Below are 18,455 nucleotides of genomic sequence, written 5' to 3'. Positions count from 1 at the left end.
GTACCCGAAGACCCTATGTATTTCTAGCTACAAAGCATCCTATTCCCACTTGTTTTATGATAGATCTCATCACTCAATCGAAGGAGCCCCGCACCTACAAACAGGCCCTAATAGATCCTCTTCGTAAGCAGGCAATACAGTCCGAATTTGATGTTCTCCATGCCAATCACACATTGACTTTAGTTCCCAAAACCGACAACATGAACTTGGTCAGCAGTAAGTGGGTATTTAAAATAAGACTAAGGCCGATGGATCTATCAAATAGTATAAAGCTCGTCTTGTTGCACAAGGCTTTACTCAACAACCGGGCCTTGATTACGACTAGATTGTCAGCCTCATTGTGAAGCCTGCAACTATTCACTTGATTTTGCACATGGCACTTTCTCAAGATTGGCCTTTGAAACAACTTGATGTGAGTAATGAATTTTTGCACGATGACTTACAAGAGAGAGTTTATCTTACTCAACCACTTTGCTTTGAGGATCCTACGTATCCCGACTATATTTGTCATCTACACAATGCGCTCTACGGTCTCAAGCAAGCTGCCTGAGAGTGGTACATGAAATTTAGCTCCTATATCCAACAAGGCTTTCAATGGTGTCCGAATGGTAATTCACTATTTTTTTCGCCGTCAAGCTACAAATATTATTATTCTCTTAATTTATGTTGATGATATTGTTATCACTGGTCCTTCCATTCCTTCTATAAATACATTTTTATCTCATACGTCTCAAGTGTTTCACAAGAAGGATCTTGGAGACTTGCACTATTTTCTTGGACTTCATGTCACACGGGATAGCTCCAACATTACTCTCAATCAGACATGGTATCTACTCTCCTTATTGCAAAAACTCACACCTGATGGCACTAAACCAGTTTCGACCCCACTTGCATCTGGCTTGCAACTCTCTACAAATGACGACATTTCTCTCAAATATCCAACTATTTATCATCAAATAGTTGGCTCTCTCCAGTATCTCACCCTCACTTAGCCAGACATCGTCTTTGTTGTCCATTATGTATGCCAGTTTATGCAAGCTCCTTGTGAACCACATCTAATAGTAGCGAAACAAATTTTTCGCTACTTGAAAGGAACTCTCAATCTTGGTCTTCACTATGTTAAAAGTCACCCCACAACTATTTTATGATTTTGCGATGCGAATTGGACAGGTTCTCGTGATGATAGTAGATCAACTACTGGTTTCGTAATTTTTATTGGTCTTAATCTCCTGTCTTTGGGGGGGGGGGTTGGGGGCAAAGAAGCAAGCAACATTATTGAGATCAACTGCTAAAGCCGAATACAGAGCCCTTGCTTCCACCGCAGCTGAACTCATGTGGTATATCAATTTGTTCAAAAGTCTTGGCCACTCCGTTCCAATTCCTACTCTGCAATGTGATAATAAGAGTTCTCTTAATATTGCCAAGAAACACATCTTCCACCATCAAACAAAGCAAACTGAAATTGATGCTAACTTCATCCACGAACAAGTTGCTCGTGGCGTGATCAAACTTGCACATGTCTCAGGTGAGGACCAAGTTGCCGACATTTTCACAAAACCCTTGTGCAGTCCCAAGTTCCTACCAAATCGTTACAAGCTCTGCGTAGGTCCAATTCAAGGGCTATGTAATGTTTAGTGAATATCCTAACAGATGGATGACAAAAATATTGTCGTGTGATGTCACATTTATCGAGAATGATTTTCCTAATATTGGTGAAGTAAAGAATGATCTTGAACTTTTTGAGTTGCCAGAACTTGATAGAGTTATACCATCTTTTGACGAGGGTGGAGAATTATCACATCCTTATATCGCAAAAGATAGTATGAGTGACTTGCCTCCTAATGGGAGTGTACCACTAAAAAGTGACTTATAAGAGTTTCAGTTACGTAGTAGTGAATATGGAACCATTCCTCATCGTCTTTTTGAGATTGAAGAAGAATTTTTTATGTATCCTCCGTGTGACTTTGATGAACCTTCTTCTTATAAGGAAGCAAGTTCACATATTTCAAATAAATGGTTGGCTGCTATGAGAGATGACATGAGTTTTATGGCAAAGAACTAAGTTTGAGAGTTAGTTGATCTTCCACCTAGGCTCAAATCTATTGGAAGCAAATGGGTTTTAAAAATTAATTGTCAAACAGATAGATCAATTGACAAGTATAAGGCCTGACTTGTGGCGAAAGGGCTATACCCAAAGAGAGGGCACAGCTTAGGAAGAAACATTCTCCCTATGGTGAGATTTGCTTCCATTCACCTCATTCTAGCTATATTTGCACATCTAGATTTGGAACTTTTTCAAATGGATGTGAAAATCGAATTTCTCAATAGAAAAATAGACGAGGAGATATATATGGATTAACCTATTGGTTTTGAGGTTGATGGACAAGAGCGCAAAGTATGACAGCTGAAACATTCTGTTTATGTTATTAAACAGTCGTGTAGACAATGGTACCAGATTTTATAAGGCTTACTTCAAATGGATTTGAGATGCTAGAAGAAAACTATTGTGTGTATGTCAAACATACAGGGAAGAGTTTTTTAATTTTATCTTTGTACATGAATGATATCTTATTAACTAGAAATAATATGGAGATAATTGTCGCTACAAAAGAGTGATTGTCCTTTACTTTTAAGATGAAGGATATGGGTGAAGTAAATTATTTGTTGGGAGTTAAAATTTTAAGTGATTGATCAAGGAAGTTTCTTGGTTTGTCTCAAAAGACTTACATTATGAAAATTCTAAAACGAAATCGTATGCATAACTCCAAACTCGTAGACACTCCAATTGAGAAGAGTTATATATTGGGCCTAGAACATTGCCCTAAGAATAATGAGGAAAAGAGACATATGACTAGAGTTCCTTATACAAGTGAAATTGGAAGTCTGATGTACGCTATGTTGTGTACATGACCTGACATTTACTTTGCAGTTGGATTGGTTAGTTGTTATCAGACTAACTCAGGACCTATTCATTAGCAAGTAGTTAAGAGGATTTTTTGATACATTTGTTGGACAACAGACCTTGTTCTTTGCTACCAGGGTAGAGATATGAGACTAAAAGGTTATCGCGAGCTGATTGGGCTAGTGATAAAGATGAGCGAAAATCCACAATGGGTTACGCATTTATGCTTAGTGGGGGAGCTATTTCTTGGTGTAGCAAAAAAAAAAAGTCATGCATTTCTTTATCCACGATGGAGTTAGAGTACGTTGCTTGTTCAGCAGTTGTACAAGATGTTGTTTGGTTTAGGAGACTTTTTCAGTGCCTAGAGGTTACAACGCTTGCAGATGAACCCGTTAAGATATACAGTGATAGTATGATAGCTTTGGCATATGCCCAAGGATTCCAAATACCATGGTAGAACCAGACACATAGATATTTGTTTTCACTACATTCGAGATGTTGTTGCACGAGGTGAGGTGATCCTACAACATATCTCTACAAGCAAGATGGTAACTAATCCTCTTACTTACTAAGGCTACTACTATAAATGTTTTCCAAACTCATGATAGGAGTTTGGTATTTCATCGGAATTGATGTATGTTTTATTGACCTTAGAATTTATTATATATTTGACACTATAGTATCTATTACAGTGAAAATTATTGTGTTTATCTCATATTATTAATGATACTTAGTGAAAAACACATATTATAAAGATGTCACCAGACAAACACTCACTTGGATGATCACCTTGGCGCTTAAATAGTGAGCAAGATGAGTCAAATCGATTACTTTGGCACTTGAGAAGCGAGCAAATAAACATCTTAATGCTTTTGGAGCATTTAAGATAAGTTTAAAAAATGTTGCCTTAACTTGGCTAAAATTAAACTTCCAAGAGTCGTATATGAAATATTTACACAACTTCATGAAGCCTAATTAAAGCGGAATGTGAGATCTTAGGTAGACGCTAGATGAGTGACTGTGCTGAGAAACTTAAGTTAGAGCGCCTTTGTGGCGACTAGACTAAGATTCGCGTTTAAATGTGACAAGCCCAATTAAGTTGGAGTTTCACCGTAATATCCATTTCATACTATATGTGCTATAGACGACCATATGAGGGAGTGATTAGATGGGTCCCTGCCCCATCACTATGTGAGCCCTAATGGATCAATAAATGATCTAATCTTATGCCCTTGAACCTAGAACTATGTAATGAGATGAAAACTTGATGTTGCTACTTTAGCATGTTTTCTTAGGGCCACGAATGATACGGTCTCGTAAAGCATGTCTAAGAAAGTAATCAAGTCTAATTGAATTGACATGAGTGTCTAGAGAAGATTGTTTGGATTCTTACTTGTTATTATATGTCTCATAGCTTGGGTGATTATATTGTTTTTACTTGATATAATCATGAGCATATCATATAATGTGAGGCCATGAATTGTTTTGAATTATAAACTCATGAGGGATTAAGGATCCTTGACATAGTGATATCAAATAGTCTGAGGCATAGACGAGATACTATGAATGATTTATGTTAGTAAGATGGTGACTTAATATAGTAGTGCTACCATTTGCCTTCTCATCAAGTCGCACACTTGATTATCTGTATGAGGCATAATTGATTGAGAGATCATGAAGAGATTGTTAACGGGCATAAAACCCATTATGGAAAAGTGGGAGATGTTGGTAGTGGGTATCCCATGACCCATGATGTGTCCACATGGGTGGAGAGGTTATTAATAACTCTCCACCACTACCACAACTTCAGGAAAGTTAATTAACTTCCCATGCGAAAACTTTTTAAAGAAGAGTTTACGTATATTAAATTAAGTGTGTGGAAAAATTTACGTACAAAAGAGAAAAACCATCCTCTCTTTCTCTACAATTTCCTAAAGAGACCATCTAAATCTCTTAATTTTGAAGCGTGATTTTTATTGTGAGACTCTAGTAGCCTCCTAAGCAACGTAGAGGTACAATCACAACAGAGTGACATGGGCTATAAGACGGGCAAAGATCCGGGCCTTGTGGAATTCTGCGCCTTGAGGTAATTCGAATTAACCTTATTTAACACCCACCATCCTATTTTGGTTGATCTCTAGCGCATAATGTCAATAAATAAGTGAGTTGTAATTTGATGGTAAAGGTAGACATAACTAAGGCATATGACATATTGGAGTGGAAATTAATGTTTTAAAGGCTTTGGACCCTGACTTCATGACTTCATCAGTCTTTGCTACAAGGAACTTGGAGATGATCACTCTATCCTACACTATTATGATGAATGCAGATACATTTAGTGGTTTTTTAAAGCTTGCTAGAGGGATTAGGCAAGGTAATATATCCTCCTTTATCTTATCTTTTCACTTTGGTTGAGGAAGTTTTAGTTAGCAGGCTATTGAAGATAGCTTTAGAAAGGGAGGATAATGGGATTTATCGAGGTTCTAGAGGGTGCCTCTTGGCCTCATGTATTTTATGCCGGCGATTTAATAAATTCCTGAATTAAGGCATGATCAGTCTTTCCTTTAGATCTATTCTTGAAGTTGAAACTATATGGAAGCACGTTGTGAACCATTTAATTTCCTTCAAAGTTTCAGTTTCTAGGAGATCTATTGTGTTGAATGCTAAAGGGTTTAGAGAAGCTGAATCTCCATGCACATGAAAAAAGCTAGAAACATGGAAATCCTGTCTATTATCTAATTGGGGCAAGCTAATTCATAGATTTTTTTTATCAAGTCTTTGTACGAAATATTTATCTACTTGTGTTTTGTATTAAATATTATATTAATGTTTTATGGAAAATTTTGAAGATATTTGCCAATTTCTTTCAAGTGATAAGGGAAAATGAAGATTTTGAAGATATTTGCCAATTTCTTTATGGGAGATGGCTAGACATAATATTATCTCAGAATTCTTTGAATAATAGTGAAATGGTTTGCAAATAGTAGTGAAATAGTTTGAGTTAAGATATTATTTTATTGCATGGGTTTTAAGAAATGAGAGAGAGAAAGTTGATTAAAAATATTAAAATATTAATTTTTTAATAGTATTTTTGTTTTGAGGTTTGAAAATGTTATAATGATTTTTGTATTTTGTTTTAAAGTTTGTAAAAGTTGTATTGATTAGATACTGCTTAGAAGAAAAAAATTGAAGATTTAAAATTGAAAAATGTTTTATATTTGAGTGATATTTGGGAAGAAAATTGTAAAAAATTTTGAAAAATTTTCATCTTATCTCATCCCAAAAATGGCTAACCAACTCGTGAACAAAAGCCATCTATGTTAAAGAAAGCAATGATCAAGCTGCAGTATGGACTGCTATTAAGTAATTAGTCAATTTTTCTATAAACCAACGTGCCAAGAATACAAATTAGTCCTAGTCAACTAGTGAGTTATAGTAAATGGGTGTTGTACAATAAGTTTATTTCTTCAAATATATCCATTTTCACGTGGATTTTTATTTATAAGATTCTATCTTTTGACATGCGAATTCAACAAAGTCTGATCATCATGATTCCTTTGATCTCCAGACTCCAAATATGGTTTTAATTATTTTTGTGAATCCAAATGTGGCATGCATGTGTTTTGTTTAGGTGAATTAGCTTCCTTTGTTAAACCATTAATTGGGTATTAACTTTGAGTTGTACCAAAGTCAGGGATCGATTGAGTGTTACTATGGTTCAATAAGGCTGATGATGATTATTCTTCACATGTGGGTTTCTCTCTTCGTTTGTTGCCCACTTTGTTATTTGTAGGGCTGTGGATCCGGATCCGGATATCCGGAAACATCCGGATCCGGATCTGGCTTTTTAAAACCGGGCGGATATCTGCCCGGATAAACCAGGTCAAAATCCGGGCGGGTATTGGATTTGAACCCGAATACTTGGATTTTAACCTGATCCGGATTTTTTTGGCATATTTTTTGAACACTTTTTCAATGGTTTTTTTAAAAAACCTTTTTATCGCTTTCTAAAAATAAAAAGCTTTTGGCACTTTTTAAAAGGATTTTTTTTTTTAAAGATATTTTTTAAACAATTTTAAAGCCTTTAAAAGAAAATCTTTTGAATACTTATTAAAAGGCTTTTTTTAATAGGTCATTATATTTATTATTTTTTATACGCATTTTTTATATAACGAATAATCTTTAGAGGCATTTTAAACTTTTTATTGCCCATTCAAATTTTTATTAAAAAATAATAATTAATAATACATATCAACACTCACAATACATTGCATATTACATTGTTGTTTACATCATAATGCAAAACATCAACTTAACAAAGAAAAAATTCAAAATGCCTCTCATAATTCAGAGCCATCATCCTGTAGATTAGGAGGTAGCTCGATTGTTTGAAGGATCTCTCTGTAAGAACACAATTTTGTATGGATTTAGATTGCAACTGAAGCTTCTAGGTAGAAGTGATTGTAGAAGAAGCTTGTTGGGTTGTCTGAAAGAACACATTTAAATTTATCTGTGACTAGGGGAATGAGTACAAGAGTATGCCCTCTTTCGATCAAAAGCATATATATATAAATATATTTATATCCAATACCATAAAACCAATAGAGCTTTCAATAGTTCCTGAAGACGAAAGGTAGTATTTATTAGTGACTCAAATTCAATATGAAAACAAAATACAACATTCTATTTAAATATCAAAACATTATGCTGGAACTTTATTTTGCTCTCACTTGTCCAAAGAGTAATTAAAAGCTGTAAATTGTGCAACAATCTGACAGAAAGGCATCCAAAGCAAGCACTTGTAATCACTTGACATGGTTTAAGATATTATAAGAAGTTTTGTCCAATGTCAGCTTATGAATACCCAAACAGAATACCTAATAAGCAGTGAGTATATAATATTACCTTGCTATATGCTTTCTATCTTCGATATTAGCATGTTTCATTGTCTGATCTGATCCTCGAGCACCATAAACAAGTCACTACGATATTAGCATGTTTCATTGTTTGAACATAACTCAGTGCAAGAAATTTATAGAAAAAATACCCATAGACATTTATCGAGAACCCAGATCTAAGCACACAAAACCCAGATATGGCAAATGTACAACTCAGATATAACTTATTTGGGCCTTATGGACTAGAAGGTGTAAGAGAGATGAGAAAGCTAGCTATTGCGTTGGGTAGTTGTTAGCGTCCAAGGCCTCTAAGGTGAAAGATTTAGGTCCCGTTTAGTTGTTAAACTTACTTGAGTTCAATTCAGTTCAGTCTAATTTTAATAAGTCTAACATCTAAACATCAAGCTCTCAAATTACTACACTCATCTTAACTCAAAATCTCTTTATACATAAGACCCACAACCTTTTTCAATTGAACATTTCTTTATACGTGGGACCTACAATATTTTTCAACTTCCGATAAATACATTTAAACTCATCTTAACATCCAAATACATTTAAACTCATCTTAGGTGGACTCTACAAAACTCACTCTATAATTTCAACTCACTACTATTTATAAAGAGCTCAACATCCAAAAACAACGTTAGAGGGGAGGAGACCTTTCCATTCCTTTGCCTTCAGTGAGGAAGTCAATATATATTATAGATTATGAGATGGGTTAAAGTACTATATGTTCGGAGAGTAACACTTAACGTGGAATATGATAGTTGCTTTGGAAATCTCGGCGACTGTGGTGATGGAGACCGGAGTTGCATGTTAAGTGAATGGGGTTTCGACTTTGGAGGTGGTTTCTCGACTCATGATTATGGCAAATGTACAAACAATTTGGCCGAGGTTAAGCTCTCTTAAGTTGTATGAGATATTAATAAAATTTGGTAGTGTACCAAATTATAATTACCTAATTTTAAGGTGCTGGTACATTGCCTGTTCTGTACCTAAATGAATTGTGGCTATATACGTACAGTCCTATCAAGATTTTTCTATACATAAGCTGGGTAATGCTTTTATTAAAGTCAACCAAGTGGTGTATGATTTGGATAAATGAATTTGATTTTATGGAGTTGTAGGATATATATATGAGTAAATAGGGAGTCTAGAGGGGTACTTTTACTCGTTCATCATGCAAGAATAGCATTGTAAACCATTTTATTTTATTAATGTTGACAATTTTATTTTTTTATATGTACCTTGATTTTGGATTAATTGATATTCATGTTGTAATCACCAAATCCTTAGGGGTTGGCTTAAGTGGTAAAAGCCTCGACTTTGGTAGTATGTTTCCTCCAAAGTTTAAGATTTGAATCCTCTTTAATGCAAATAATTTCTATGAGTCATCAAACTGACAAATTTTTTACTTGAATCATCTGAAATGTATTTACAAAAATTTCCTTTTCGAGAGTCGATGCCAATGTTTTGAATACTGCATCCGTGACCGTTTCGATCGAGATATTGAAATGAGATATTTCGATACCAGTATCGGTACTGTTTTGGATACCGTTTTGGAATAATTTATATATGAATAAATTATATATATAAATTATATTATAAAATAATAGTCTATATGTGAATAAATTATATATAAATATATATAAATTATAAATAATTTGGTCTGAATTGGTGAGTCAAAAAATAAACTTGCAGTTTAAAGAAATAAAAAAAAATAAAAATCAAAATATAAGCTAGTATAGGCCGAAACGATCAAAATTCTGATCAATATGAAACTATACAATTTTTTTATACTAATTATATTATAGAATCGAAATATTTTAACCATACCGGCAGTAATATACGAAATTCAAAACATTGGTCGATACACCCGGATTAGTGGAACCCTTTCAACGCACCGGTGCCAAATCAAAAGAAAAATATTGTAATCATAAAGGTGATTTGACCTGATGGGAGTGATGAAAAGATTAAACGGTGAAAAGAAGGAATACAAGTACTTTTTGAGTGAGAAAATGAAAGTCAGTTATTTATTTATACAACTTTACTTTTTTTCATGCTTTTTATTTATTTATTTTTCTCTTTAGTTAATCTTTGTCTCTTGAACTAATATTCGAATGCATAGCCAGCCAAACTAAATAATGGACAATTGTTTTAGTTGAGAATATTTCAAATTGGTACGTCAAAAGAGCTTGACAACTCATGAATGGCATAAAAGTAGTTTGTGACAACTGATCACAAAGCTTGCAATCCAGGCCACTTAGGAATCTCAATTATTTGACAAATTGCGCGCTTAATAATTAGCCATGTAGTTTGGTATATCACTATAAAAAAGTTGTTCAGTTATGGTCAATTATTTCTTATGAAAATAATTATTTTTTGTCAAAATAAATCTATTTTAATCATAAATAGTCATTCTCGTCGTATATAATCCGTCACAAATGATCATTTTTCTTGTAGTGTATATATGATCAATGGCTTACAATTTTAGATTCAAAGGTGCAAATCGAATGAACCCCTTAATTTCTGAGCTTCAACCAGAAGACAAATTAATTTATAAATGTTCTTCATGATTGATTAGCCAAAACAGGAAAAAGAAGATTTTCAATCAAAATAGCTGGGAGTTGATCTACAAATCTGACATAAAAAAAAAAAAAATGCTTATATACTTAGATTCTTTTCCTATTTTGTTCCTTTTATATAATATGTTTCTTGATCTTTCTATTGATCATCGAGTAGCCATAACTTAGGAAAGAGCATGAGAATTGAATTCCAATATATGCTTGCAGGTCATCATGTGGTATATAACATGACTTGAAAATTAAAATTAAAGCACTTTTCTCATCATTAGTCACTTGTCAATGGGATTCTTCATTTCTAAGCTTTCTTTTCGGGTCTTTTATACATATACTTGATTGAGGCGCTCTTAGCTCATTTTCAGAGAATTTGTAGCCATCTAGGGCTCCTTAAAGCTGTGAAAGATACTTTTGAGAAGGAAGTAAAAGGAAATTAAGGAAATTCAATGATAAATAATAAACAAAGGTACTACTAGGGGGACCGAGGATTGGGACCAAAAAAAACATACACAAATAATTTTAATTAAAAAAAATACTTATGGGTACACTTCTTCGGCTTATTAACATTATCCAATAAACAATACGTGGGTATCATTATCTCGCCTTGGGGATGAATTGGGATTTGAACAAGTTGATTTGAGATTTGAAAAAATTAAATTGTTTATTATATTTTGTGTGTAATTTGAAAAAATTGTAATGATGAGATAAGATGAGACGAAACGCTTTTCGAATCCAAACGGGACCTCAAGTATTGCTTGTTTTACGGCCTCGTTTGATTACATAGTTCAGATGAGATGATATAAAATATTTTGTTAAAAGTTGAATAAAATATTGTTATAATATAATTATTTAATATAATTTTTGTTTTGAAATTTAAAAAAATTGAATTGTTTATTATATTTTTGTGTGAGAGTTTGAGAATATTGTAATAATTATATGAGATGAGATAAGATGAGATAGTTTGGTTTTGTGTAACCAAACCAGCCAGTTTCAATAGATCAACAAATTTTAAGCCCTTTTGTGTAAAGAAAACCAGTGAAAGTATAAGTGTACTGTTAATTATTTAAATTGGTTTAGCAAAGAATCCCCTTAATTAAATATTTGACTCACAGTAATTAGTGTTGTTTAATTAATTCCCCACACTGATTTTACGAGGAAATTACTAATTAATCAAACCTCAAAAGTCCAAATTCTAAACTGAAAAAGCATTGGATTTTTGAATAAAATTTCCAACTGCATATAATAATTAGTACCTGTGAATGAATTAAGTTAGCTTAGTTATCAGCAAATTATTAAGTTGGTAAATTACCATGGTAATTTTTATCAATATAATTTTAGAAATGAAGGATTTCGTAGTTAAGTTCCTGATTTGGATTTCGTACCTAGTATTTGCAAAAAAAATAAAAAATAAAAAAATAAAAAATAAAAAAATAAAAAATAAAAAAGAAAGAAAGAAAAATCACCATTATCTCTAAATTATCTCTGATTGATTTCGTTAAATCTTGATTGCGGCTATAAAATTCAGCGAGATGAATGTTGCAATTAATAAGTTCAATTTATCATTTTGAAATTCAAATCTAATATTTACTATAAGAAAACTGTTTATTTGCTGAGAGTTATTTTATGTCAAAAAGATTTATTCTAGTCACAAATAATCATTTTCATTGCAAATAACTAGTCATAATGCTCATTTTTCTTATAGTGATTGTGCTATAAATGCATATATATATATATATATGGTACATATTAATATGATAAATAGTTGAATTTTAAAGCAATAAAATCAGTTGCTTTGGCAAAATATCCTTGCTATTGAATTTAAAAGCAATGATTAGGATTTAGTGAATCTACCTAGCATATCAGATACATGTTAAGATCAGACTACTAGTTTCAAAGACGAGCAATATATCAGATACATGATAATGAGGCAACATATATCCAGTTAATAACATTGGCAGATCAATATATATAATCCCATCCATTTTGTATATATTTCAATGGTTACATGATGATTTTACTCAAAACCATTAAAATAAAATCTAGAAACCCTTCTCATGGGTATTAATTATATCAAGTTTTCTAAGTTTGGTTGGATTTTTTGTAGTCAATCATGTACGTATTAGTAGAATACTCAAAATATCTTCTCTTTTTTATTCCTTTTTTTTTTTTTTTTTTGTCTACTATATATATTATAATTCTAACTATGGTATATGATCTAGTGTTGTGCTGAAAAATTTACCCGTATATATGAAATTAAAGGTCCGTTTGGCAACAATACAACTGTTTTAAGTATTCTCAGATGTTTCTTAATTTCTCAAACATTACTCATAAAACACAAAAAAAAATTCAATTTCAAATTTTTAACTTTTTCATCTAATTATTATTTAATCATTACAATATTTTCAAACTCTTAAACAAAATATAAAAAATAATATTATTTTTTTAAATTTTAAAACAAAAATAATATTAAAAAGTAATAGTCAAATATTTTTTAAAATTTATAATATTTTATTCAAATTTTTCTTTTTCAAAATTTAATAAAATATTTTAACTCAAATTATTTAATTATTATTATTTACAAATATATTGAGGTATTCTAAATATCCAAACGGATATACATAAGTTCAGCTCCATCATCAAGATAATCAAAGAACGTTATTCTTTGAGTAGAATTGTTGACAACTGGATCGTGGCTTGCAAAAGTACCTTTAACGCTTCGTTTGCCATAATGGTTACTTCCTTGCAAAAAAATATAACATGAGTACGGGCCCGTCTATTTTATATGATCTGAAATTCATACCATTCTTGTTAAACAAATCAAGGTAGATGCCAAGATTCTTCTGTGTCTTGGTATCCCTACTTCTGATTTTTTTTAAAATCGTTGAAACGGATTCCTCTAACATTGGTTATGATGACATTCTGAAACAAATTGTTTCACCAGACTCATCTAAATAGACTGTTCGATTTCATTCTGGAGTTTAGATGAAATCGAACAGTGCACAACTTAATTATAATACTATTGAGAAAGAAATTTTATCTATAGTATTATGCATTTTAAAATTTCAAAGTGATTTGTTAAACAAAAAATTCTTACTATGTATAGATTGCAAAAGTGCTATATATGTTTTATATATATAAATATATACACACACATAAATATATATATAATATTATAATATCATGATTCTGGAAGGAAAATCATGCAACAAACTTCCAATTGAAGTCATGCAGGTAGCTGCATTTTTACGCAGTAATTAAACATTGAATTTTTACATTGAACAAGTTAATTAATGAGGTACTAGACTTCTAAAGTCGGTGATCCGAAATGTGTATACATACATATATATATATATATATATATATATATATATATATTATTACAAGAAAAATGTTTATATGTGATCAATTATCTATAATAATGAAACATTTATTTTTTTTTATTAAAACGAGTCAATTCTTATCACAAATAACTCGTCACAAATAATCGTTTTTTTATAAAGTATATTTATATAAAGTGAGGGAAACATAATATTTATTAAAAAATTAATATTATCTTGAAACCCAAATAAGTTATCTAAATGAGCCCTTTCTCAAGTTTTAAAGATTATATAAAATTGAGATAAAAACTTGGGAACATATTATTGATTCCAAGACAAATTTATATAGAGTAATATTATATACGGTCGTAAAGTACACAAATATCATGTGATCATTTTAAAAAAGAATGAAGTTTACTATTAAAAAATTAATTTTATTTTCATATAAATTTTATATATATATTTTTTAAAATAATTGTACCGCGCTTGGACCACAACCAGGATAAATATCATTTGTCATAAATATCAATATCTCAAACGAGCATGCACAAGTGGGAGCGCGCATGCGCTCAAACTGATCTCTCTCTCTCTCTGTCATATATATCATGACTTAGCAGAAACCCTAAAAAAGCAGGAACGTGTGGGCCGCCCTCTGACTTCCACCACGACTTTTCCAAACATATAAGCAAGCGTAAAGAAAAGTTAAAATCACATTCAAACAAACTCCACTCATGATTCCTATATATGAATTCAATACAATAATGTCATTCATCTCTTCTACTTTTTCTGTATAAAGAAAAGGCATGCAGTGCCAGCTCCATCTATCAGATCACATGATTCATCATCAACAGATCAAACTAACTAAAGCTAGACAGGCCTTTATCTTCCTCCTGCCAAATTGATCACCAGCTATATATTATCAACATCAGGAGCAGCAGCAGCAGTATATTTTATATAAACCAGTGTCAACTTCTGCTAAAATTAGCAGTTGTTCCTGTTCCTAACCACCTCTAACTATATTTAATACATGGTTTTCTACCACACCTATATATACATATATATTATATTCTGAGGCAACTAATCAATCATTTGTTAGCCTACATTCTGCTTGCAGTTGGCCCAAGATTGTCTGTAAATATTTGAAGGACCACTTTAATCTCTCTGATCATTAATTTGTTCGATCAGCTTTTCTTTGTTTCTGTATATAGCTTCTGTGCTTTCCAATTTTTTATTCTTCTTCCAAAACTGATATCAGCATTTCTAGCTTCTCTTGTTGTTGATACTCTACTACTACTTAATTAGTATATGGAAAATCTTCGGCTTCATTCTCAGCTTCTGATCTACCCGAATGCTCCTGATCCAAATGTTGGCGTCCAGAAATCAGCTGCTGTCTCGTTAGCAACTGGATAGGTGCTTGAAATCGGAACCAAACAGAGTCCTCGGCTTCTTAAATCTTGGTTTTGGTCTTGATCAGGACTACTACTACTGTCCTTCAGTTTATCAGTGCCCTGCAACATATTATATAAACAATGTGAACCCTGAAACTTTTGCATGCAAGTGAAAAGTACTACTGAAACAAATGGCAATCATTATATTGTTTTGGGTAAAAAAAAAAAAAAAAAAAGGTAAATTTTGAACCTCTTGGTGCTGAATTAATGGTGGCGTTCCATTTTTCATATATGGAGTACTCAAAACCTGAAATTATAAGAATCATAAATATGCAGAGTTTAGAGTATATTATATGTTATAATTAGTTAAGTTTCTTTAATTTCTGGTATTCTAATATATATTCATCTTAAGCCTCGTTTTTACCAATTAGGGTTTCCTTTATATATATTTATCTTCATGACAAGAATGAATTGAAGATAATGAAACATACACCGACTTGATCATGGAGGAGCTTGATGTAATCTATAGCTTCATGGAGAACGGATGCTGTATCAGTCTGAAATTACAAGAATATGAATCATCAAAGGTGAGCTTTCAATTATTTCATAAAATTAAAAGATTTCCTTCTCATTGTACTTATTGAAAAAAAGTAGAGGATAAATCCAAAAATTCACCTTTCCGAAAGGTGAAACCAATTGCTGGAGTGCAGTTATTCGGTCCCCTAGTTTCTCTTTCCGAACCTGTAGACAGAAAACGCAATATGTCCTCAACCATTTCTTTAAAGAAAGGAAAGATCTATAAAACAAAACTATATATGAACAGTAAATAGAACTGTAAAGCTAGCTCCTGAAACTTCCACTAGTCAAAAGCTTGATCGAATATATATATATATATATATATATATATAGATAGTACCTTAAAAGTTGGTAATGGTGATGGGGTTTCAATTCTAGGCCTTTTGAATACGGGTTCACTGCCACTTTTCTTCGCCAGTACTGAGACCGAGTCTAGAAGTACATGATCTTCAACGTTGGGCTGAAATTCCGTTATATAAAAATCAGTGCAAAAAAACCCTAGCTAGCTTTGGTTTGACCCCAGAACTAATCCGATATTTACCTTTACAGTGAGCTGGTTGAACAACTTGGGTTTCTCTCCGAATGTTGGCGCTAGATATTGTGATTGTGATGAAGGAAAAAGGCCAGGTCGAATACCTTCAGCTAGAGCGACCGTGGAGGCATTCCAAAAGGGTGTTTTGTTGGAGGAGTGCAGGTCACAAGGCTGTTCCTTTGGATAAAGGGTAGAGAGCTTAGGACAAGAAGGAGAAATTATTTCATTAGAGTTTGCCCCATAATTAGCATTCGATGGGTAATTGAAGTTCGTGATGGGTCGATTGTTGAATAGAGGTTGCTGGGTTTGAGATTCAAGATCATCAAATAAACATTGTCCGAATGTTGTAGGGTAACCATAATTAAAAGCTGAACTCGCTGGAAAACCTGTCGATATTCCATGGAAAGTCGCTGTAATATTGTCGGAGCCACTGTCCGAAGGAAAGTCTTGAATGGTAGACTTATAATTAGCAGTGAGTACTTCGCTTCCATTGCTCTTGGGGATCCAATTATTTTGAGAAGAATCTACCACTTTTTCTTGTTGGTAATTCAACCTCGAATTCATGCGTTTTTCTTGTAACATGGAATTATAATTGTTCTCAGCTGTTCCACTACCACGACTGCCAAGAAATAAAACAAAATAATATGATTGTCATGCATGGAACTTCTCTCATACAAACTTGTGTCCTTGTTTCCCTGGATAATGAAAAGATCAATCGACAATATAACTGACTTCTTTTCCCAAACAAAAGAAATGGGAAAGAAAAAAGGGTTGGAGAGTAAGATCTTCTGGGATTGGAGTAACCATATTGATAGAAATTTAAAATACCAGTGAAATATCACAAGTACAAGGAGATTGTGAGCGACTAAGAAAAAGCACAAAACTTACAGCAAAGCTTGGTTCAAATCCGAAGTTGTTGACGATGATGAAAAGCCGAAACCCATCATCTGCAAGGCAGAATCACTCAAGATGGTAGCACTGCTGCCACTGGTAGAATCAGCCTGCTGAGGCTTCTGCAGATCTTGGAAAACAAGGGATGTCCTATCTGCAGAAACCGAATCAAGAGTCTCCTGATCACGAGACCTCCCGGCCTTCAAATCCAGTAACATATCTGACGTCCACACATAGCCTCCCGGGAACAGGCTTCTGGATGAATTCATCCACCAATTCGCCCCGCAAACCCCCGTCTGAAATTCCTCTGCCATGCCCAGAAGATCGAGAAACCAGCTAGCTAGCTAGCTGGTTGTAAATGTTAAGGTATTGCGGTAGCTAGTACTGGATCTCCCTCTTGTTAATGCTCCAGCTGCTTATCTGTGTCTGGAGCTAGCTCTCTCTCTCTCTCTCTCTCTCTATAGTCTTTATCTATATCTAAGTTCAGGCAGTATCACAAAATTATTTCGGTGGGGGAAGGATTTATATATGAAATGGTTAATGAACAGAGTACGGACAGTGGAAGTTTAATTAAATCGGAATCCGGTTGACCTTTCAATGAGATGATTGGACAAATGAAAGAGAGCATTTTGAATCAAATTCTCTTTCAGTCTTTTCCTCCAACTTTATTTTTGTTTTCTAATTTCTTTTGCTTTTTCTGTCACAGTTCTTCTTGTTTATTAGAGATATATATATATATATATATATATAAATATCGGGAAAATTCTTGTTGCATAAATATAAATTATATGAAAGGGATATGGAATGATGATGATGATGGTGTTTCATCTGTCTGACAACCCTCGTGGTTTTGGGTGGAATAATGCACCTTTTGAGCTAATCAAATGGATGAAATTCGTTTGTTGATTAGTATAATGTAAAGCTAGCGATGGATAAATCTTGGCATATAATTAGAACCATTCGGTATTTAATGGCCCAAATGTATGGTTGTAGAAGAGTATGGTCGATGGATCGAGCAACCGAAGGGGGAAAAAGCTAGGGGCATGCATCATGAACTACTGGCTGCTTACCTTTCTCTATATATTTTATTTGTGTGGCTTGTTAATCCAGCTCTACTACAAGAAAACTACTTATTTACGACCAGTTAATTTCAGTGAAATAATTATTTGCAACTAAAATTAGTTGTGAATAGTCTTTTAGTCGCAATAAATTGGTCACAAAAGTCTATTTTTCTTGTAGTGATCTCACTTGAAATGAATTAATTATTATATATTAAGAGTAATATTAAAAATTATATCTTTATCCCACTATCATTCTATTATGTTTAGGAAAATGATAGAGTTATTATCTTCTTATTACTCATTTACTA

The 18,455-nt window shown here is 32.9% G+C and overlaps 1 protein-coding gene across 1 annotated transcript; it reads right to left on the bottom strand.

Annotated features, from left to right (window-relative positions):
- Positions 1 to 14,904: 14,904 nt before the first annotated feature.
- LOC121268633 (transcription factor bHLH112-like) lies at positions 14,905 to 17,643 on the bottom strand. Its single transcript, XM_041172964.1, has 7 exons — positions 17,084 to 17,643; positions 16,205 to 16,814; positions 16,004 to 16,123; positions 15,763 to 15,828; positions 15,579 to 15,644; positions 15,338 to 15,394; positions 14,905 to 15,207 (listed from the first exon to the last, which is right to left on the bottom strand). Exons 1-7 carry the CDS (start codon positions 17,398 to 17,400, stop codon positions 15,040 to 15,042), a joined length of 1,404 nt encoding a protein of 467 aa, XP_041028898.1. The 5' UTR covers positions 17,401 to 17,643; the 3' UTR covers positions 14,905 to 15,039.
- Positions 17,644 to 18,455: the final 812 nt, after the last annotated feature.

Source organism: Juglans microcarpa x Juglans regia, chromosome 5S (genome assembly GCF_004785595.1).
Source record: "Juglans microcarpa x Juglans regia isolate MS1-56 chromosome 5S, Jm3101_v1.0, whole genome shotgun sequence".
NCBI classification, from domain to species: domain Eukaryota; kingdom Viridiplantae; phylum Streptophyta; class Magnoliopsida; order Fagales; family Juglandaceae; genus Juglans; species Juglans microcarpa x Juglans regia.
The sequence above is the reverse complement of the archived record's forward strand: the minus strand, read 5'-3'. Positions and strand labels throughout refer to the sequence as shown.

Bases quoted from the DNA above. Each gene is read 5' to 3' on its own strand.
- LOC121268633 (XM_041172964.1), bottom strand. From the start codon at position 17,400: ATGGCAGAGGAATTTCAGACGGGGGTTTGCGGGGCGAATTGGTGGATG. The intron at 16,815-17,083 runs GTAAGTTTTGTG...ATTTCTTGGCAG, and splicing joins GATTTGAACCAAGCTTTGCT to TCGTGGTAGTGGAACAGCTG. The intron at 15,829-16,003 runs GTACTATCTATA...TTCTGTCTACAG, and splicing joins CACCATTACCAACTTTTAAG to GTTCGGAAAGAGAAACTAGG.